General features: G+C 35.6%; 2 protein-coding genes across 4 annotated transcripts in view; both read right to left on the minus strand.

Annotated features, from left to right (window-relative positions):
• The window catches only part of LIAS (lipoic acid synthetase), a 475,402-nt gene that overhangs the window by 208,326 nt on the left and 243,512 nt on the right, over positions 1–23,564 (minus strand). The gene's annotated exons all lie outside the window — the stretch shown is intronic.
• Positions 1–23,564, minus strand: part of UBE2K (ubiquitin conjugating enzyme E2 K) — a 75,183-nt gene that overhangs the window by 14,217 nt on the left and 37,402 nt on the right. For 2 of the 3 annotated variants that reach the window (XM_082728899.1, XM_082728900.1), the window contains exons 2-4: positions 19,178–19,271; positions 14,023–14,081; positions 2,999–3,081 (exon numbers count right to left, since the gene is read on the minus strand). In XM_082728899.1, the coding sequence (XP_082585025.1) occupies positions 2,999–3,081; positions 14,023–14,081; positions 19,178–19,271 (236 nt within the window). The remainder of the gene's footprint in view (positions 1–2,998; positions 3,082–14,022; positions 14,082–19,177; positions 19,272–23,564) is intronic. The other variant, XM_082728901.1, reaches the window with a different exon arrangement.

A 23,564-nucleotide genomic window follows, 5' to 3' on the forward strand; every position in this document is an offset into this window, starting at 1 on the left:
AGGTGCCCCCTGAGTACAATTTTTATGTGTAGTCATTTTCTTCTATTTCTTCAGGTAAACAGACACCTGCAGTCATAATAGGTGTCAGTGGAAAAACATCAGAAGATAGTTTCCACACAGAACACATTGTGGAGTTAATAAACCATACTAACATAAAACTGTTAAATATTAAAGGTAACTTGCCATATGAATTCACAAAAGACCAAAACAGTTTTCTAGCACACCTATCTCAAATTATTCAATGTTTAGTCAATTTATTTTTCTGAGGATTACTATCCTTTAGTTTTCTTTACCAAATTCCAGATCTGAAGCCTAAATAAACATGAATATCCACTGACTCTGTCAACTATACCTCAATAAATTGGGGAGAGGGGCTTAGGATATCCATGTATATCTCATCTCACTTATTTTTTTAAAAGACTTTATTTCTTTGAGAGAGAGAATGCATCAGAGGGAGCACAAGCAGAGGGGAGAGAGGCCGAGGGAAAAGGAGAAGCAGACTCCCCACTGAGCAAGAAGCCCCACGTGGGACTCAATCCCAGGACCCTGGGATCATGACCTGAGGTGAAGGTAGCCACTTAACTGACTGAGCCATCCAGGTGCCCCTGCCTTTGACATTTAAAAATATTTCAATTATTTTAAAATTCAGCTATTTCACATCTGCCTAATAGGAAGAGTTGACAAAAAGTGTTTCAGTACAACAGTACCAAGTTCTCTGTCCACATATACACCATAATCTTTCAACTTCAGAAGAGATAATCAGAAGTGGTAGTACTGCTGGCTTAACTGAACAAAAAGGGGAGCCAGTGGGAAATTTTAGTCTGGAGCTATATTTGTTTTTGAAAAGGGATGTGGGGAGGGGGGAGCAGGGAGAAGAGTATCACTCTTTGAGAACTGCTGAGTAGGGCAAATTCAGAAGCAGGGAGGTTAAAGAGGTAATGTGACTTGGGTGAGGTAGTACTAATGAAACCGCTGATAAGATTTGGGAAGTTTCACCAATAAAATTTGCAAATGGGGTACAGGGTACCAGAGAAACAAGAACCAAGGATCATGATGAAGTTTTGGCCAAAGCAACTGCAACAATGTAGTTGCCAGTAACTTAAATGGAGTGATGCAAGTTTGGGGTTAGGGAGTATCAGTTGAGTTTTGAACATATTTTAAGTTTGAGATGTCTACTACATACATACTGAAGTACAGATGTTAAGCAGGTAGCAGCATATGAGTGTGGAGTCCAAGGAACACAGATTTATGAGTTGCTGGTATTTAAAAAGTGAAGTTCTAAAATCAGATAAGCATACCAGGGAAGTGACTACAGATGAAAAGTAGCAGAGGTAAAGACTTAGCCCCAAGGTACTCTCCTAGAAATAAGGGAGGAACTAGTTAAGAAACCTGGGAATGCGCACAAGAAAGGGGAGAAGAGAGGAACTAACTTCCCCGAAACCAAGTGAAAGAAGTACAATGTCTGCAAATATTCATTAGTATCACTGAATGTTCTAACTATTAGAAGGGGCCTTTGAGATGATTTTATGGATAAAAACACTGAGACCTCCAAATTATGAAAGGTCACAAGTTAAAAGAATGACAGAATAAAATTAGTTCTATTTCATACCATACAATGTTTAAGGATATGGAATACAGAAAAAGAAACTAGACCCCAAGAGATGAACCAAGGGAGGAGGCTTTACTCAGATGTGGTATTAGAATGGAAAAGCAAAACCAAACCAACAATTCTTGTCTGTTTATCCAATTACTAAATAAACCAAATTCCCCAAATAGTAAATGTTGTCATTTGTTTCACCTTGTTCATTCTTGTCCATTCTTTCCCTTTCTTAACAAATCAAACACATAGTTTGTTACTGTTTTCACCCACTCTGACATCTTTTTTATATAGCTCGTCTTAGTTTCTCTTCCATTCATACTGCTAGAATATGACAGGCTGTAATCTAAGAAAATTACATAAAACAATTCATTTAATCCTTTTAATAGCCCTATGAAGTAGGTATTAACCCCATCTTGTGAGATGAGGACAACTAGGCACAAAAGCTAGGTAATTTGCTCAAGACCACAGTTTAGTAAATGGCAGAGTCATGATTTGAACTAACTCTTAAACACGCTGCTGCTAAATCAAATCAGACAAAACATGTGAAAGCACTATAAAGTGCTATGCAAATGCAGATATCACTTATAAAGGTATTCCTTTCTTTGAATCTGAGAACCTTAACTAAGCTCATTTAACACAATTTTTCACATTTTTGTTGCCTACATTCCACCGACATCAAAGCTGATTACTTTAATACTTATTTTTCTAGTCTTTTACAAGTATCTTTGAGAGACAGGGAAGAACCAAATTTACCAAAATAAATGAAATTGAGACTTTTCAAGATGTAAAACTAGCTTTGACATAACCTAATAAGTCCCCCCCCCCTTTTTAAAAAAAGATTGTTATTTATTTTCTTGAGAGTGAAAGCAATCACAGAGGCAGAGGGAGAAGCAGACACCACACTGAGCAGACAGGCTGATGCAGGGCTCGATCCAAGGACCCTGAGATCATGACTTAAGCAGAAGGCAGATGCTTAACAGACTGAGTCACCCTGGAGCTCCATAAGTCACTATTTAAATAATGATTGTGATCTCAATTCTAACATACATTTTTTTTTTTTTTAAGATTTATTTATTTTACAGAGGTGGTGGCAGGGGCAAAGGGAGAGGTAGAAAGAATCTCAAGCAGACTCCACACTCAGCACAGAGCTGATGTGGGGCTCAATCATGCTCATGACCTGAGCTGAAACCAAGAATCAGATGTTTAACCAACTGCGACACCCAGACACCCCAACACATTTTTGAGTATGTACTTGAGACTTCATAAAATTTTAAATTATAGCCCAAATAAGAAAAAGTATAATATATGCTCATGTTTTGAGGCAATTACACATTTAACACTCTAAGCATAGCCTTGGAATTCATTGAGAGGGAAGAAAGTGAATTCAAAATTTCTTACCATTGATCTTTCAGGATATCCAAACAAATAGCCCCTGTGACGGAACTAATATTAGGATGCCATATTTTAGTGATAAACCGGACCTAGAATATAAAGCACACTTGAGTTTTTAAGTAACAGAAATAAAACTCATATAGTTCAAGTATAACTACAAGAAAATGAAATCCTCAGGGAAAAAAAAAAAAAAGTCCATACTTACATTACCATTATTTTGCCTAGCCGAAGGGAAGGATGTGAAAGACAAAGCATACTGAATGCTGTCACTGACATACATTTTTTTAAAACTTTTTCATAAATGTTCTGCCCCTAAAGAAACCCAGTAATTACCAGGTGTTTACAATTTACCTACCATAATAGTCCATGCTATGACAATTACAACACAGACTAAAATCTAGTTAGGTAGACAAAGTAACATAAAATAAAAATTAATATAGATAGCAAATGGCAATTTATTCAGTGTCAAGTAGGATGCAGGACAGATTTGAAGGACAAAGTAAACAAAATCAGTACATGGAAGCATTTTAGTAGTAAGTGGCTGTAAGATGGCTCCTAAATTTTCTGTAGAAATTGTTTTCTCAGATTAAAAAAAAATTTTTTTTAACATATATTTGAAAGACAATGGCACTCAAGAGACATTTAGGCTTAGAGTTTAAGAAATTTATCCAAAAATCCAGGAGCAAGTTAGCAATAGAACAATACGCAAACTTACACAACCTCTTTTCAGATTCTGAGTCTCTAATCACCTCATTATTTGTCTTAGGATGGATAAGAAACAAACAAAATGAAAATACTGACTCTAACAGATCACCATGAAATGAAATCCAGTTCATCAGGTCTTACTTACGAGCTTCTGAAGGACCAAATATTACTACTTGGGGGGGGGGGGTCGGGGCGGGGAACCTATTGTTATTTTATCTGACACATATATAATAATCACCTAAGTCAAAACTCCTTTATACTTAACTCATTAAGTACTGTAAGTCAAGCAATGGTTTTTTGTTTTGCTTTGTTTTTTGTCTTTTTTTAAAAGTAGGATCCATGTCCAGAGTGGAGCCCACATGGCACTGAACTCACCACCCTGAGATTAAGACCTGAGCCAATATCAAGAGTCTGATATTTAACCAACTGAGCCACCCAGGTGCCCCAAGCCAAACAATAAGTACTCTACAAAAATTGATTCATTAATATCTGCTCTAAATCTAAAGCTATTTATGGAAAGCAGCTAAGCAGACAGCTTCCACTTCTCTCTTTGTGACGGGATTTGTCGATACTACCTGTTAATTACTACTTCACCTAATTACACACTAAATTATATACTAAAAAAGAACTTCAAGTTACCAATGACTTCAAAACACCTAAAACTAATGGAATCTATCCATGCCTTGACCCTTTTTAATTCTTGCTTACAAGAGTAGACACAAAGGTATCTACTCTCAATCTACAGAATCACCAACTTGTTAAACAAGACCATCATTCTTTACTTGGGTTACTAAACAGTCCACTGACTTTAATAACTTCATTTTGGTTCCTTTCAATCCATTCTCCACACTGAAATAAAGAGTGACCTTTAAAACAACTGACTGACTACTCTACTTAAGGCCCTTTAATGACTTCTCATTCCCTTTATGTAAGTCTGCACTCTTAAACTATCCCAGCCCATCTTCCAGGTCATCTTAAAATCAATCAATCGATCAATCAATCAATCTCCCTTGGGCCTTTTAAGATTTTATTTATTTATTTGATAGAGAGAAAGAGAGAGCACAAGTAGGCAGAGAAGCATGCAGAGGGAGAGGGGGAAGCGGCTCCCTGCTGAGCAGAGAGCCCAATGCGGGCTCCATCCCAGGACCCCGGGATCATGACCTTAGCTGAAGGCAGAGGTTTTAACCCATTGAGCCACCCAGGCGCCCCTCCCTTCGGCCTTTCATACCTGTTTCTTCTCTTAGTAACACATGTTGATGCCCTCTTCTCCTGGCTAATTCCTACTTAATCCTTTAAGTCTTAGTTTCCATATCACTTCTTCCTGATCAGTTCTCACAACACCCTGTATGTTCCTATTTCATCATACTGACCATATTTCTATAATTTCTTCCTTCTATGTCTGGCCTTCCCTAAAAGGCTCAGTATCTATCCTGCTTACCAGAGCACCACAAGTACCTGAAATGTCTCACACTAAATGCATACGCAATTAACATCATGACAAACCTATTCTTAGACCTAACCAGCATCCCTCTCAAATACAAAGCTGGTCAAAGAAGACGGGCATACCAGGCTTATGTACAATAAACATTTCTTCCTAGTAGATATAATCACAATATTCTTATCATATTTTCTACCATTCAATAATTTGAAGCATAAAGATACAAAATAACCATATGCCATAATTTCAGTAACTCAAGGACATTACACCATTTTGTGACTTTAAAACAAAAATTTGTTCTATCTGGAATGTCTGGGTAGCTTAGTCGGTTAAGCATCTGCCTTCGGCTCAGGTCATGATCCCAGGGTCCTGGGATTAAGCCCCACATCAGTGGGGAGTCTGCTTCTCCCTCTTCTTCCCCCACCCCCAAACCATTTATGTGCTCTCTCTTACTCTCTCTCAAATAAATAAAATCTTAAAAAAAAAAAAATGCTCCAATCTTTTCAACACTGGAAAAAGATTTTTATTTCCTTTTTTAAAAAAGATTTTATTTATTTATTTGACAGAGAGTGAGATCACAAGCAGGCAGAGAGGCAGGCAGAGAGGGGGAAGCAGGCTCCCTGCTGAGCAGAGAACCTGATGTGGGGCTCAATCCCAGGACCCTGAATCATGACCTGAGCCAAAGGCAGAGGCTTTAACCCACTGAGCCACCTAGGTGCCCCCCCAAAGATTTCATTTTTAAGAACTACACCCAACATGGGATTCAAACTCAGAATGCGGAGATCAAGAGCTACATGCTCCACTGACTTAGCCAGCCATGAACCCCAAGAATCTGAAATTGCTACTTAAGTCATCAGAAGGTTTATGGTTAGGCAAGTGATCTAAGGTCTCTTTCTTTTTAAAGAGGAGTCTTCCAATACATGATCTCTGCAGACTCTATGTGAAAATAAATACACATATATGCAGGATCAAGGAAATTATTAAACTATTTGTTACTTTGTACTAATCTGCAGTTTTAGGAATAAATACCTTTGAATTTGTAAATGATGTAATAAAATTTTTTTCAAGAGGACAGTGTATCACCCACTAGTATGGATATAAGTACCTTAGTAGTTTCTCTGTGGTCTACCACTCTTTATCTTCTATTCCTCTTTTTTTAATTATTTATCAACTATCTCATTTCTTAGAATTGTCACATCTTTTTCTTTCTCAAACCTTAATGTCACTAGTGGTATCCACACATGTTCCACAATTGTATCCTATTATTCTATACACAATTAATATCTACTGTATTTGTCACTTTTTCTCACAGTACTACACCTCTGCTGTATATCAACAAAAATGTAGACTCAAAAAAATTTGGAAGGGATGAAGCATAACGGTAAGTAACAATTCAAGGACATTTATTATGACTGCTTCAGTCATATTTGACACATTACAAAGCAGGTATGAAATGGTTTATAGTATTAAAAGGCTTACTAATCACAAAGCCTCCTTATTTTCACCTATGAAACTAATACTAGCACCATCTGGGTAGCTTCAGAACACTCATTACCTCTGAGGAACACTCAAAAAAACCTTTTTATATAGAAATATAAAAATATGTAAATAGGGGCACCGGGGTAGCTCAGTGGGTTAAAAGCCTCTGCCCTTCAGCTCCGGTCATGATCCCAGGGTCCTGGGAACGAGCCCCACATCGGGCTGTCTGCTCAGCAGGGAGCCTGCTTCCTTCTCTCTCTCACTGCCTGCCTCTCAGCCTACTTGTGATCTCTATCTGTCAAATAAATAAATAAATAAATAAATCTTTTAAAAATGTAAATATAGGGCGCCTGGGTGGCTCAGTGGGTTAAGCCGCTGCCTTCGGCTCGGGTCATGATCCCAGGGTCCTGGGATCGAGTCCCACATCAGGCTCTCTGCTCGGCAGGGAGCCTGCTTCCCTTCCTCTCTCTCTGCCTGCCTCTCCGTCTACTTGTGATTTCTCTCTGTCAAATAAATAAATAAAAAATCTTAAAAAAAAAAAAGTAAATATAAACAAATATTTATAAAATAAAATTTTTCATAAAAATATTTTAAAAATTAAAAATATTAAACATCTTATACAGAAACAAAAATCCTTTTTTTTAGAAGATTTTATTTATTTGGGGCACTGGGTGGCTCAGTGGGTTAAAGCCTCTGCCTTTGGCTCAGGTCATGATCTCAGGGTCCTGCGTTCGAGATCGAGCCCAGGATTGGGCTCTCCGCTTGGCAGGGAGCCTGCACCCCCCCCCCCCACTGGTCTCTCTGCCTGCCTCTCTGCTACTTGTGATCTCTGTCTGTCAAATAAATAAATAAAATCTTAAAAAAAAAAATAATTGGCCCAATCTTTTCAACACTGGAAAAAGATTTTTATTTCATCTTTTAAAAAGATTTTATTTATTTATTTATTTTTAAGGATTTTATTTCTTTGACAGACAGAGATCACAAGCAGGCAGAGAGGCAGGCAGAGAGAGAGGGGGATGCAGGCTCCCTGCCGAGTGGACAGCCCAGTGCGGGGCTCGATCTCAGGACCCTGAAATCATGACCTGAGCCAAAGGCAGAGGCTTATTAAAACACTGAGCCACCTAGGCACCCCCAGAAATGTAAATCTTAACACCATGTACACAGTGTTACCAGACCAAAATGAAGGAAGGAGACTATTCTTATAATCTATATTGGCACACCATCATCACTAATCTATTTTTTTTCCCCTTCACTAATCTTAGCCCCTCCTGGAGGACAGTATCGTATTCATTTACTCTTTAGTTCAAACATTTCAGCAACTTCATGGCAAATGGAAGCTCACATTTCCACTGAATTTCCAGTTTCAAACTTGGAACTCAAGGATGTTACAGTATTAAAACAGCTTTAACTAACTTATTGTCCAAAAAAAAGCTATTATATTTTAAATATGCATGTGCAGATGGGCAGACCCATTAAATGTTATTAGCAATGATATTTATAATCAATTTCACATATAAAACTACATTTATAATGTCAAGGAAAAACCGAAAAATTCACAACCTAATCTTTAATTCATAACTGGGCAAATCATTGAGCTAGAGGTTTCCTACTTTAATTAATTTTTTCATTAACAGTATATTACAATTCACTTCAGAAATAACACTGGTTTTATGCATTGCATTAAATTCCTTCTACACTATACTCAGCTGCCTTAAAGATATACCTTCTCTATCTAGAAGCAAACCTTCTGCTCTTTAGGGTTAATAATTTATTGCAGAATAATAAACAGGAAATACTCTGTGCCCACTGTTATCAAATATGTAAGTTTCAACCTTGTGCAATTTTAGCTGCTCATCAGTGAGAATATAACCAGCTACTTTTAATACTTCTATCTCATGAGACTTAAAATTAAACCTGAGCCTATATATTAAACACAAATAAAATCCAGCAAGAAATTTACAAATACTCCCAATTTTTCCATTATATTTACCAATCAGTAAAAATTCATTTTATCTAGAAGCTCAACATATTTAGAATATATCTATAATACATTCATTTACATTTATTACAAAAGCTTAATGCCATAAGTGGAATGAATACCATATTTAAAAGAATACTAAATTACAACTAAGATTAACTAGTTGAAGCCAGAGGGACACTTTTCTAAATATTGAAGCTACCTCAATGTGGAATGTCTGGAATTAGCATAGTAGTGGCCTGAAGAACAATAGGAGCTCTGTTATGTTATGAGTCTATTTTTCCCACTATGCTAGAAAACAAAGGTGAGAGAGGGACTAATAAATAAAATAATGTGTCAAGTGCCTGAAATAGAGCCAGGGCTATGCAATCACTGTGGAGCTATATAAAAGACTATAGAGGGAAATAATAAAACACTTTCACTGAGATTATAATTCACCCATTTAAAGTGCGTAACTCCATGACAGTTTTCAGTATATACACAGAGCAACCATGTAACCATCAGCAGTCACTCCCCATTCCTTCACACACCCTCAGTCTTAAACAACCACTGACCTATTTTTTGTCTCTATGGATTTGTTTCTTCTGATGTTTCATATAAATGAAATCATACAATGGGTGGCCTTTTGTATGTAGCTTCTTTCATGTAGCATGTTGTTCTCAAAATTCCTCTATATAATACATTATCAGTACTTCATTTGTTTCTATAACCAAAAAATGTCCCATGGTATAAATATGCCACATTTTATTTATCCATTAAGTTAATGGACATTTATTTATGTCATTTCCACTTTTTGGCCACTATGAATAGTGCTGGTATGAACATTTGTGTACAAGTTGTTGTGTAGACATGTTTTCATTTCTACTGGGTAGGTACCTGGGTAGAACTGATATAGGTCATAAGGCAACTCTGTTCACCATTTTGACCAAACTATGTATCAAAGCAGCTCTAACATTTTACTTAAAAAATAAATAAATAAAAATCTTCAAAAAATTATTTATTTGTCAGAGAGAGAGAGAGAGAGAGAGAGAAAGCAGAGTGGCAGGCAGAGGCAGAGAGAGAAGCAGGCTCCCCACCAAGGAAGGAGCCTAATGTGGGACTCGAACCCAGGACCCTGGGATCATGACCTGAGCCAAAGGCAGTTGCTTAACCAACTGAGCCATCCAGGTGAGCAATGAATGAGAATTTCAACTTATACTGGAAATGTAAGTGCCAATGTTATACTTTCAAACGATGTCACAGAAGGAAGACAAGGCTACTTCAAGGAGGGCCTTTTATTTTATTTTAAAGATTTTATTTATTTGACAGAGAGAGACACAGTAAGAGAGGGAACACAAGCAGGAGGAGTCGGAGAGGGAGAAGCAGGCTTCCTGCTGAGCAGGGAGCCCAATGTGGGGGCTTGATCCCAGAACCCTGGGATTATTACCTGAGCCAAAGGCAGATGCTTAACAAGTGAGCCACACAAGCACCCCAAGAAGAGCTTTTTAGAGTGGGAGTCACTGGTTAATGCTAATATTTACACAGTGCTTACTCTGTGTAGCAAGTTACAAGTATTACTATTTCATTAAATCTCAGGTACCATGAATTACATAACACACCATTACTTTATGTACCCTGAGAAAGAAAAAACTCTGCCAATTACATTATGACATGTCATCTATCGAAAGGCGTATTTTGATTTCAGAGACATTAAAATACGTGAAAAGGGGGTGCCTAGGATGGCTCAGTTGGTTAGGCATCTGCCTTCAGCTCAGGTCTGGGATGGAGCACTGAGTTGGACTCCCTGCTCCTTGGGGAGTATGCGTCTCCCTCTGGCCCTCCCCCTACTCGTGCTCCCTCCCTCTCTCTGTCACTCTCACTCTCAAATAAATAAAAATTTTTAAGAAATGTGAAAAAATGTTTCACAGTATTATTACAATAATGTATACATGGATTAATTCATTTAATCTTTATAAGCAATCCTAAGTGAGGATTTTATAGATGAGGCAACTAGGGCACACAGTTTGCCTAAAATTGTAAGGCCAGGGTGCCTGGCTAGCTCAGTTGGAGCATGCAGCAATTGTTCTTGGGATAGTGAGTCCCACGTTGGGCAGAGATTAGTGAGGAGAAAAAAAAAATTATTAAAGCCAGTTAAATGGCCGAAGTAGATTTGAACTTTGGTGGACTACTCTTGTTCTTGGGGGAGTCATAGTCACTGTTTTAGAGATTATGCCCTCACTCCTTCCTCATCAGGATCAAAAAAGTAGAGCACACGGGGCCTTATAGGATTTGGGTTCTACTTAACCTCTAAGCCTCAGGCCCCTCATTTATTAGAACTGTTAAGACTGGGGTGCTGTCCTGTATAGGGCTCCCTGCTCAGTGGGAAGCCTGCTTCTCCCTCTCCCACCTCTCCCTGCTTGTGTTCCCTCTCTCACTGTCTCTCTCTCTCTGTCAAAAGAATTGTTAAGACTGTTTCACAAGTGACAGCGGCTACTGCCATTCTCTAATAGTAAAAAATGTGGTGGCTGAAAGTAGTCTCTATTGAGGGCTTTTCTTTTTTCTTCCTCCTTATATCCATTAAAAAAGTTTTTTTAGGCTAAGAGGGCATCTTTTAAACATTTAAATCTTCTTTTGTTAAATCTGTGGTATTCAACAATTAAAGTAGCCTCAATTATGTATTCATTCCAATGACAACATTAAAACCTAGACTGAAGCCAGTGGAGGATAACCAGGATGAGTATGAAAACTAAGTCACAGATATAAGATGATAACTTAATAATAGTGTTATCACTAAATGGCCATTTTGAAAAATGCTTTCTTTTTCTATAATTTATTATTTAACTTTCTCAAATTTCTACAAAAAGCACAAACTAATTTTAAAAAATGTTTATTTATTCTAGAAAGAGACAGCAGGAGCACGAAGGGGTGGAGGAAGAGAGAGAATCTGAAGTAGGCTCCACACCCAGCATGAAGCCTGATATAAGGCTTGATTTCACAACCCAGAGATTATGACCTGAGCCAAAGTCAAAAGCTGGATGCTTAGTCAACTGAACCATCCAGGTGCCACCAAACTGCTTTTATAATAGAGAAAAAAAAAATCAACCATCTTAAAAGTTAGAAAAACCAAAATGTCTTTTGATGGTTGAATGGATAATGTGGCATATATGAAAAATGAACACTATTTAACCTTAAAAAGGAACAAAATTCAGATACATGCTGAAATATGGATGACCCTTGAAGACATTATACTAAGTGAAATAAACCAGATACAAATGACAAATATTGTGATTCCACTTAATTGAGGTACCTAATCAAATTCATACAGAGAAAGTAGAACAATGGTTGGGGGCTGGGACCATAGTGAAGGGGGAGTCGTTATTTAACAGGTAAGATGAAAAAGTTCTAGAGATGGCTAGAGGTGATGACTGCACAACATGACTATTTAATACCACTGAACTGTACAATTAGAAATGGTTAAAATGGTAAATTTTATGTTATGTCTACTTTGCAACAATTTAAAAGAATCAAGTGGGCATATGAGAAAATAGATGTACATAAGATACAGAACAGACACTCCAAACCAGCAGGTGACCCAAGTGCACCCTGGAACTTCCATTGCCATGTCTATTCTTAAATGGGAACCACCAACAGGCTGAATGAATACTAGAACATTTTCCAAGTGACTACTAGCATATGCTCAAGGACACTCAAGGAGCCACAGAAAATGCAAAGATATATTAAGACATGGTCCTTCACCTGAGGGGTATAAAAGCTAGTAAAAGATACATACCCCAAATAATACATTAATTGGTACTGTATTTGTGTTGGTACTACAGCTGACCTTTAAATGACATGGGTTTGAACTGGTCAACTTACATTGGATTTTTTCTGATAAGTACAGTATAGTACTTTAAGTGTATTTTCTCTTTATGATTTTAATATTTTTCTCTAGCTTTCTTTATTATAAGGATACAGTATATAATACATATATAAAAATAATGTGTTAACCGACTTTGTTATTGGTAAGGATTCTGGTTGACAACAGGCTATTAGCAGTTTAAGTTTTGGGGGAGTCAAGAGTTATATAGGGATTTTCGACTGCATGGAGAGTCAGTGTACCTCACCCCCACACTATTCACAGGATCAGCTGTGTATAAGTAATATAAAATGTTATTAAAAGAGTAGAGAAACGTCATAAAACAAACTGAGGGTGGCCAGGGGGAGGGGTGTAGGGAGAGAGTGTTGGGGTTATGGACATTGGAGAGGTTATGTGTTATGGTGAGTGCTATGAAGTGTGTAAACCTGGTGATTCACAGACATGTACCTCGGGAGCTAATAATACATTATATGTTTATAAAAAAATTTTTTTTAAATTATGAAAAAAAAAAAGAGGAGAGGAACAATTTGATGGATACAGTTTAAGGTAAATGGTGATACACTTTACCTAGACCTTAAAAAAAAAACCTAAAATTTTAAATGATACAGAGAATGATTCAAGTGAAAATGACAGAAAAGTATGAAATAATAAGCACCATCTACAAACAGCAAATAATCTAGGTTGGAAAATCAGACCCATGTTGTGGGTAAAGGTGGTAGAAAATTAGGATTGAAAAGATAATTGGGGTTAGGCTGTAGGAGGTTGCAAATGCCCAGCCAAGGAGTTTAGACTTTATTAACAAAGAAAGAAAAGAAACATCAAAACTTCACTTTAGGAAGATTTACAGAACAGAACATCAAAGAATGAATATGCATGGCAAAGACAGATTAAATAATAAGCAAACCAGGAAAGTAATAAAGCTGAAGGCCTAAACTAAAGTGTTAACAGCAAAAGTAAAAGATAAAGGAAGCTATTCAGTGAAAAATTAAGTTTAGGTTAGTTCCCTTTGTTATACATGACCTAGGGTATTCCATTTCCTCTAATATTCATCAGTTCCAATTATTTGTTCATAAGATTTTCATCTGCTAGCATGTGAGCTCCGCGAAAGCAAGGACAATGAAAGCTCCGTGAAAGCTCCAGTACACTGGCACACAGTACTCAAATAACTACTGACTGAATTCAGAATATACTCTTCCCTAAAAAAAAAAAAAAAAAGAGAGAGAGAGAGAAAGAAAAGAAAAAAAAAAACCATACTTCTTTGAGGCAAGTACAAATCTGTATAAGGGTTCTCAAAACTTGGGAGCACTGTAAATTTTTTCAGATCTAGAATTTAAGCCATTGGCAGATGAAAATCCTATTCCTGTCTATAGCCTTACTAGCTACCTCTGAGTAAGCTTGCTTTTCATTCTAAAGTCAGTAACAAAGTTTATTTGGTATTACCTGAATGCTTGTCCCTACTAAATTTTATACAGACAATAACTCAAAAAGCTGTAATCTTAGTAACAATGCACTAAAATATAAATTAATTGAGAAAAATTTTAGAAGTTCATGCACAAAAAATAGGCTTACAATACCTTAGGGGGATTAAATGGATATGTTTCTGGAATTTTTATCTCTAGCTGATATCTTCCTCCTAAAAAATGGGAAAACAGAAAGTTAAGAATGCTGCTCACCTCAAATATTTGAAACAAAATATAGTGACATATTTCTCAAAACACGTACTATTTTATATTCTCAAAACATGTACTATTTTATATTCAATCTTAACAAATTCATTCCTAAGTTGAAACCCAAAAAGGAAATGATAAAAACACTAGTTAACTGAAAGTTTATTTAAAACATATAAAATAGCCATTATACAACCATATTAGTTTATCAGCAAATAAAAGAGCTTGAGACAGACAAATACATTAAATCCAAAGACAATCCAATGCTTCACTGGGACACTTAGGTAATATACATCCCGTCTCCTTTTGTTTCCTCTAGGCAACAGAGAAGAGCTGTTAAATAACAAAAAATATGGGGGGGGGGGGGGACAAAAAGAAGGTAAGGAGGTATAAGGGCAGATGGTACAGAGAAAAAGGACATATGGTTATGTCATAAACTGAAAAAAATCTAGCTGGTTCTCTCAAATGTTAAAATGCCCCAAACTTTTAACTTGTGCCCTCAATGAAAGGCCAACACTTGCTAAAATTTTAAAAATAAAATTCAACAATACCAGGTAGGCATAAAGACAAAAGACTATTCTCTTCTCCTCAATAGGTATACAAAAGAAAACACTTTACAAAGAGATTGGTCTGACCAGTAATATGTAAACAAAACACAACATTCTGTTTTGAAGTCATCTTGAGCAACTAGCAGCCAAATACATATTTAAAAAAACTTTAGCTTCCCCATAATGGGATAATTCAAGAAAAGGTAACTGAAGGAGGGGGGAAACTGAAGGGGGGGGAACCTTCCACTGGATGAGGGGGTGGATTTGAATTCTAACTTCAAGGAACCTTCCAATTCTAACATTTTATGACCTACTAAAATAGAATACACACTATTCCAGAATATAACAAATAAAACTGTAACACTGAAATATTTTGCCTAGCATCTGCTCCAAAATAATAAAGGATGAGTTAGATAAAAGACTGGCCCTGGGGCGCCTGGGTGGCTCAGTGGATTAAGCCGCTGCCTTCGGCTCAGGTCATGATCTCAGTGTCCTGGGATCGAGCCCCGCATCGGGCTCTTTGCTCAGCGGGAGCCTGCTTCTCTCTCTCTCTCTGCCTGACTCTCCGCCTACTTGTGATTTCTCTCTCTGTCAAATAAATAAATAAAATCTTAAAAAAAAAAAAAAAAAAAAAAAGACTGGCCCTAAATTGATAGTTATTAAAGCCAGATGATAAGTACACAAAAGATTCATTATACCATTTGTCTTCTCTAGATACTTAAAACTTTCCATAATAAAAGTAACATAAAATAAAAACTATGCACTAGCATTATTAACTTCAAAATTTCATAATTCAGGGGCGCCTGGGTGGCTCAGTAGGTCAAGCCTCTGCCTTCGGCTCAGGTCATGATCTCAGGGTCTTGGTATCGAGCCCCGATGGGCTCTGTGCCCGGTAAGGAGCCTGCTTCCCTCCCCCGCCGCCTCTGCCTGCATCTCTGCCTACTTGTGATCTCTGTCAATCAAATAAATAAGTAAAAATATTTTTTTAAAAATTTCATAATTCAGGGGCGCCTGGGTGGCTCAGTGGGTTAAAGCCTATGCCTTCGGCTCGGATCATGATCCCAGGGTCCTGGGATTGGGCCCCGCATCAGGCTCTCTGCTCATGGGGGAGCCTGCTTCCTCCGCTCTCTCTGCCTGCCTCTCTGCCTACTTGTGATCTCTGTCAAATAAATAAATAAATAAAATCTTTAAAAAAAAAATTTCATAATTCAATTTTCAGTATCACCCACATTCTCTCAAATCCACCTCCCTCCATTGTTAGGAATAGATGAATGTGGATCTGGGAGAAAAACAAAGGGGCAATTCACTTGGTAACACTTTCTTCAAACCCTTTCTAATTCCAATTCTTCTTTTCTAATTCTTTTTAATGGTATCCCATAGTGACTTCTGCATGAGTTGAACTAGATGCCTGAATCACAGAGCATATGGCAAGAGTGAAATCAATATAAAGGAAAGTAGTCAAAACAAACAAACAAAAAACCAAGTAAGATAGGTAAGAGAAGAGTACCTGAGAAAATTCTGTGTTTATAGATAGAACTGTTTTTGTTTAGAGTTATAAATGCCAGCTTCAAATATAGGTATAATAAATGTGGCCTGAGTAAAATGTAGGTTCTTTTTCCTTCCTAACTTTTTCTGTTAAATTCTAGATGACGGTTTCTATAATCTTTCATATAAAGTTGTTCCTTCTTGAATATCCAAAACAATTTCTTAGGAACAGCGAGAGCCCAGAATTACTACATAAATAATGCTGGCCCCTAGAGTCCCCCTCTCAATCCTATTTTTACTCCACATGCTATTAATATGCTCTATCTTGCATTTTTATCTGACAACTTTCAATATATAACCGCCATAACATTAACCACAGCATTATTTGTTATATATATTGGTGTGTGCATGTGTATATATACACACTTACATCAGAGCAACACAACTAAGCAAGCTTTATAACTACATAATTCATATTTTAAGTTTTCACTATAAATCATTTCTTCTTAAATAGCTTTTATTATTAAAACTTTGTAATTTTTAGAGTTAACTTCATTTAAAAAGAAAATGGAGAAGGGATGAGATTTTTTAAAATACCAACAATTATTTCATAAATTCAAAACAACTCTTAGGAAGAAAGGTTCAAAAACTATACTGTTCCTTTGCCACTATTACAGCAAAAGAAAAAAACAAGAGTTAAGTAACACGTGCAATATGGCTAATTTTCCCATGGCTATTCTACTTTTCAATCTGATTGCTTTTAACACAACATAAAATAATTTCCTCATTAGTTAATCATTATAAACAGTTTAACATTCCACATGGAAACATTTGCCTTAGTTATAAAGATTAAAAAAAAAACAAAAACTCTCAAAAACCACCAAGAGCCCTGCAATAAATATTATCAAAATACATCTTCAAAATCTTCTTCATGTTTCCAAAAAATATCTTAGTTTATGCCCTTGAATAGTGCTTTTCCTAAATAAAATGAACAATTTCTCCTTAATAGTTTATGACAAAAAGGACACAATTCACATCCAAAAAGCATATTAAAACTAGTCTTATCAAAATAAAAACTAGTATTATCAAACATTAATATCTCATTTAGTGGCAGCAGCAGAAACACTTAAATATGATCAAACTTGCTTCCAATTAATAAAGAATATGGTATATTTATAACTTAATTATCTACAAATGAGTATTATCCAATTTTTAAAAAATTCATCTACTTTTATTAAGGGTTTCTAAGAATGTAATGAACATTCTGCCTATTAAGTTCAGGAAATAAATATCTGTTTGCTGGAACAGTTCTAGAATGGTAATGCTATTGCCATATTATCTTTTAAAAATACATCCGAACAACCTAAAAAAGATTCAAAAATATTTATAATGCCTACCTTTAAGAAGCGAGTGTATCATTCCATACACTATCTACTATTAAGACAAGAACGTGATTTCTATAAGATAACTAATGACCTTTTTTCCATCTAATGATTGTCAAAAGGACTAAATGCACGGTATCCATAAAGCATCCAGATGAGGCCTGGCATATAAGAGGCACTTAGTAAATAATACAAAACTAAATAATGTTAAGAAATGGCTCATATGGGGGTGCCTGGGTGGCTCAGTGGGTTAAAGCCTCTGCCTTCGACTCAGGTCACGGTTCCAGGGTCCTGGGATTGAGCCCCGCATCGGGCTCTCTGTTCAGCGGGGAGCCTGCTTCCCTTCCACTCTCTGCCTGCCTCTCTGCCTACTTGTGATCTCTGTCTGTCAAATAAATAAATAAAATTTTAAACAAACTAACAAACCCTCTTAAAAAAAAAAAAAAGAAATGGCTCATATGAACTATAAAACAGGAAATAAAATTTTACCATTTAAGAATTAGTAGGATATACTAAAGACATTCTAGGGTCTTTAAAAATTTAATGAAAACTAAAATATTTTAGAATACTGGGTTTTTCTGATGACTTTGGGTTAACTGTTCATTGAGGAATTATAAGACCTTGTTCAAAGTAGACATAACCACCACTTCCAATATTCAGTCAATTCTCATTTATTCAAAAGCAGAAAGTAATTAGAAACACTGGCTTTGAAGTCAAAGGCTATTAGGACTCAAATCCCAGCTGTGCCACTTAGATGTCTGACCTTAAACAAGGCACTTAATTTCTCTGAGCTTAAGTTTCTTCATTCTATGAACAGTGATAACTACTTACCTCATAAGATTTGTTTTAAGGATTAAATGAGAAAATACATGTAAAGCTCTGAAAGTAAGAACTCAGTAAATGTTACTATGACTACAAATTCTGTTATGATTTCTACTAAGCATATATCTGAAGGCAAGAACCTTGGATATGCTACATAACCCAAATTTATAATAATATTCATTACTGAAGATTTGCCTAATGAGGAAATAAAAAGCTATGAAAAAGCTTCTTTCCTTATCTTACCACCCAATTCCATAGTCTAAAGGAGCTACAGACTTAGTTTGTGAACACAAAGTTCAGCAAAGTTGCCTCCTTTCTTTTTTCTGTCTTGAAACGATCATTCAAAGCTTTCCTGAATAAAGAAAATTAAATATTTGGAACACAGCCTGTGTGAAGACATATGAATGAATAAAATACTTAATGACAAACAGGGGAGAGGAGCTTTATTAAAAAAAATAAGTATTTTATCAGTCAGAAATTTAAGGCAAGATTTGTTATAGATACCATATGAAGGGTAACTGAGCATCTATAGTCCATATATTAGAGGCTTAATACGCTCGATGTTTTCTACTGTGAAATTCTAACCTATATAAATTGTATCTTGCTTCTACTAAATCTATGTTGGGGAAAGAAAAAAATTAGCTAAAATTCAGTAAGAAAAATCAGTCTACAGCAATATCTAAATTTATTATTTAAATGTTGTAATATCCTAAGCCAAATGAAGTTACCTTCCATGTAATTTATAGATACTTAAGATTATTCTGATTTAATGTTTCAGGTAAGTTCTAATACGCACAATATTTTGATACAGAAAAAAGTACTTGCCTTCATATGGTGTGTCTGGAGGTCCTGCTATTTCTCCTCTTAATTCTGTAAAATTCTCATCTACAAGATCTACTTTAATTTGATTTTTGCTCGTCTTAAAAATAAACAGAAAATAAATGTTAGTTATATCAGCAAGAAAAAAGCCTATTTTAAAGTATTATCTATAAAAAATTTTTGAAACCCCCTCTTTAACTTGATTATCTGCTCTAGTAAAAAATAATAACCTATGCTTTTCTAGGATTTAATTAGCCAGTTTTAAGAATATTTAAAACCAAAAAACTAACAAATTTTCACTTCATTGTTTTTAATGAAATAACACCACTCTGAACAAAATAGTACAATGGCTTGTTAACTTTATGGGAATGTTTAGAGAAAAAGAGCAGACACCTATTTTACATTTGCCAACTTCATGTATGTTAGGTCCAACGTGAAAAGTCTATTATTCATCTGTAGATGAACGCTGCTATACTGTACCCCAGGTTACATGGGTTCTATCCATATAAACAGAAAACTCAGGATCATTAAAAGCCATGTAGGGTATAAACTCTCAGTTAAACTAACCACAACAGTTCTAGATGTTTAGGTTAACTAAAATACTATTCCATCCACCCAACTGGTGAAAACTCGAAGCATCTAATTTCCCTTTCCATGCAAATTCCTGAAGCCTAAAATGCCTCACTAAAATCATCTAATGCCTTGTAGAATTTGTTTTAAGTTGCTTAGTTTAAACTAAGCTATACTGCTTAGTTTACTTTAGTGGCAACTACCTACTTTTCAAAACAGACTTATTTTAACTTTATCTACATCTGTTTATTTTGCCCATTACATTTCTCAAAGTCATTTCATATCTATACTATCATTTCAATTTCTCAATCTGTTAAAGGTGACCTTAAATGATGCAGAAAACCCTCCAAGGGGATTCACATTACTGTTTAAAAGTACCTGTCTGCAAACGAGCTCTCCAATTTATACTTTGTAATCTACACTAATACCTTACTGGTCCTAAGTCTAAATTCTTAATATGGTAAACTTTCTCTTTTTTTCAATTGTTAAAAACATACATCCTTAATATACAAGTTATGTATTCATTTTCTTGGTTACGATTTCATATTTTTACCTAAGTAACACAACATATCCACTCTTAAAAAATCCTTGCAGGATTTCAAGAGTAAATTTTTTGCTCTCAACCCTACCTTCTTAAGCTTGTTTAGTGGATGAACAATGTAAGAATTACTGTTTTAAGGTCCATGGCTTTCTCCCCCAACCTTCAACAAGTAGATACCAATTTTACTTTTTCTATACTAAGCAGTTTATATTAATACAGAATAATAAATACTGAAAAAATACACAACTTAAAACCCAAATTTTACAGATTTCATATGACTTCTAATTAATCTTATCTTTTAATAATAACAAGATTAAGAAACTTTATACATTAGAAAAACATTCTAATTAATAGGTTTATTTTTATAAAACCTTTTTCTATTTTTACCTTTGGAATTAATGTATTTCATTTTTTTCTGAAGTTAATTTTACCCCCAAATTAAAATTAATTACAAATATACACATGAGAAACTTCTTCCTGTGCCCTAAAAAATCATTATCATCCTTGGTATTTGCGGTGGAGGACGAAATATACATTCTTCCCAATGATAAAATACTTTGTCCAGTATGCACAGGAATTAATAATGTTAAAATGAAAATCAGAGAAACCATACTTCCACTGACCAATTTAGAAGCTGAAAGCAGAACTTCAATTCCCCCCGAGAGTTCTAAGTAAAACAAGAGTAATCCGATCTTGCAAATCATCAATGTTTTCAAAGTTCTTTATAGCTTCCCACAATATTCCCTTTCCAAAAACAAGTAAATAACCCTAAAATGTCAGGATACTAAAGGACATGATTAAAGTTTTGGGGAGGAAAAGAAGAGGTAAGAGAAATCAGAGAGGCTGCCTTCCAGATTGCCCCCAAATCTCAAGTTAGTAAAATGCTAAATAAACAATTAGTAATTGTATTAGTATTCCTCTGTCCTTGTTTCTGTCCTCATTATCCCCGAATTATAATTAGAAGAAAACACTTTTTCTCTACAGAAAGCACACTATTAATGTATGAAAAATGTACTAAATTAGCTTAAAAAAATACAATCACCATGATGAATCCATTATAAAGAAGCATGCTACATGGTCTAGACAGAGTAGGATCTTTACCTCTAGATAAGCAAAGATAAAAAGAATATGGATAGTTAAAGACAGATTTTTCACAGCTTAATTTTTTCCATCATGCAATAATTATCCTTTATTACTCCACAGTTTAACGTCCAGTTACTCCACAATCCAGATTTTTGATCCCAGTGCCCCCAACAAACTAACTTAAAATCAAAGAACTGTAAGGAAGATACAGAAAATGGCAAAAGATGACAGTATTTTTAAAAAGTATGCTCTTTGAAGTCTGATGAATGTGAACTGAATCCAAGTTCTGCCACTCAACTGGCATTAATTTAGTTAAGTCACTTAACATCTCTCAATTTTATTACTCTAAAATGAGAACACAGATCTCAAATTTAATGAGAATCGTTAAGAAAGAAGCATAGCTACCCTTCCCCAATAATATTAATTATAAAAACATTTGATTTCAAAGCCCTACTTTATAAAATTTACTTCACAGCTCTGTTTCCAGTCTAAGAATGGAAATGTTATTTCTAAAAGCAAGTAACAAAACAATATGTTTGTTATTCATTTTAATGACCAAAAACACTAAGGCTTTTGGATGAAGCCCTTAAGAACTGTGCTACCACTGTACTACATTTTTTGTGGCAACATCTGCAAAACTGATTTTATTTTCTTCTCCCAACTCAACTAAACACACAGTTGGACCTTTGGTAGTTCTGTTTTTTTTAATGTTCCTTTGTGGCTCCAATGGGATTCTAACACATAAAAGGAAAAGACATGAATAGAAGCTACAGTTTCTAGCAAACATTTCTAAAATCAACTATTAAAGTATGCATAATAGCACATAATGTTAAATCTTATCTGATGTCAGGGACGCCTGGGTAGCTCAGTTGGTTGGGCAGCTGCCTTCGGCTCAGGTCATGATCCCAGCGTCCTGGGATCGAGTCCCGCATCAGGCTCCTTACTTGGCGCGGAGCCTGCTTCTCCCTCTGCCTCTGCCTGCCATTCTGTCTGCCTGTGCTCACTCTCCCCCACTCTGATAAATAAATAAAATCTTAAGAAAAAAAAAATTTTATCTGGATGTCATAAATTGGCATTACTGCTAATAAAGCAACAGGGCAGAATTTAAAGCAATTCTACTGGCTTTCCAAGGCCAAGTCTCTAAGTGAATTGATATCATCACAAAATTCATCTAAATAATTCCTGGAGTCTATTATATGCCAGAAAAAAATCTCAAGTGTTAGTGAACAAAACTAAGTCCCTGCCCACTTGGAGCTTACATTCTAGTGAGAAAAACTAAAAACTGAAAGATTTTATCAGAAAAGCTCTAAGTACATTGTTATTTAACCTGTTGAAACTTACATGTGACCTCAAGCAAGTTAATTAACCATTAAACCAAAGTTTCAACCTCTGTCAACTGGGAATTATAAGAGTACTTACTATGTACAGTTCTTGGGGGAATTTAATTAATACAATATATAAAACAATGTCTGACAAAAAGTAAATGCTGAATGTACAGTAGTCACTTAACACTGTAATATGTTGACTCCTGACAATGATGTAGGAGCAGAAAATTTCCACCTAAAGCCAATACTGTATTTTTTTTTAAAGGACCACTTGTCGCATTACTCTCACTTATATTTATTCGAGAAGATTTATTCTAAAACAGAATTTCAATCTGAATTTCAAATTTTAAATCTAAATTACCCCTGAAGTTATAGATCATTCTCATATGCTATAAAGAAACTATCAGTTTGTTTCCTAGTCAAATCACAACTACCAAAATTTAGGAGCACTGTTTATCAGTATCATGCAAATAAATGTGAATTTCATTCTTCCTAATTTGTTGGAAAAGAGGCTTAAAAGGTTTAAGAGTTGCCATTATTTTCCCCTAAGTTAGTATGAATGACTTATTTTCCCCTACTATTCTAAGGCCCCCCAAATAAGAAAGATTTCCACTTTCCAAGTAGTTAATAAGTAAAAACTATTCTGAAGCTTGGGGCATGTCACATACCCAAAGCAGGTTGACATGGAAACTTAGAGACCAGAAGGGAACTAAAGCCAAGGGAACATTTATGAACCTTACTAAATACAAGTTTTAGATCAGTGCTGTCCAACAGATGTATAATAATATAAGCCACAGGGCACCTAGAAGGCTTAGTCAGTTAAGCATCTACCTCCGCTGGGGTCGTGATCCCAGGATATGGGGATCAAGTCTTG

The sequence above is a fragment of the Mustela nivalis genome, assembly GCF_964662115.1.
Source record: "Mustela nivalis genome assembly, chromosome: 4".
Classification (NCBI taxonomy): Eukaryota; Metazoa; Chordata; class Mammalia; order Carnivora; family Mustelidae; genus Mustela; species Mustela nivalis.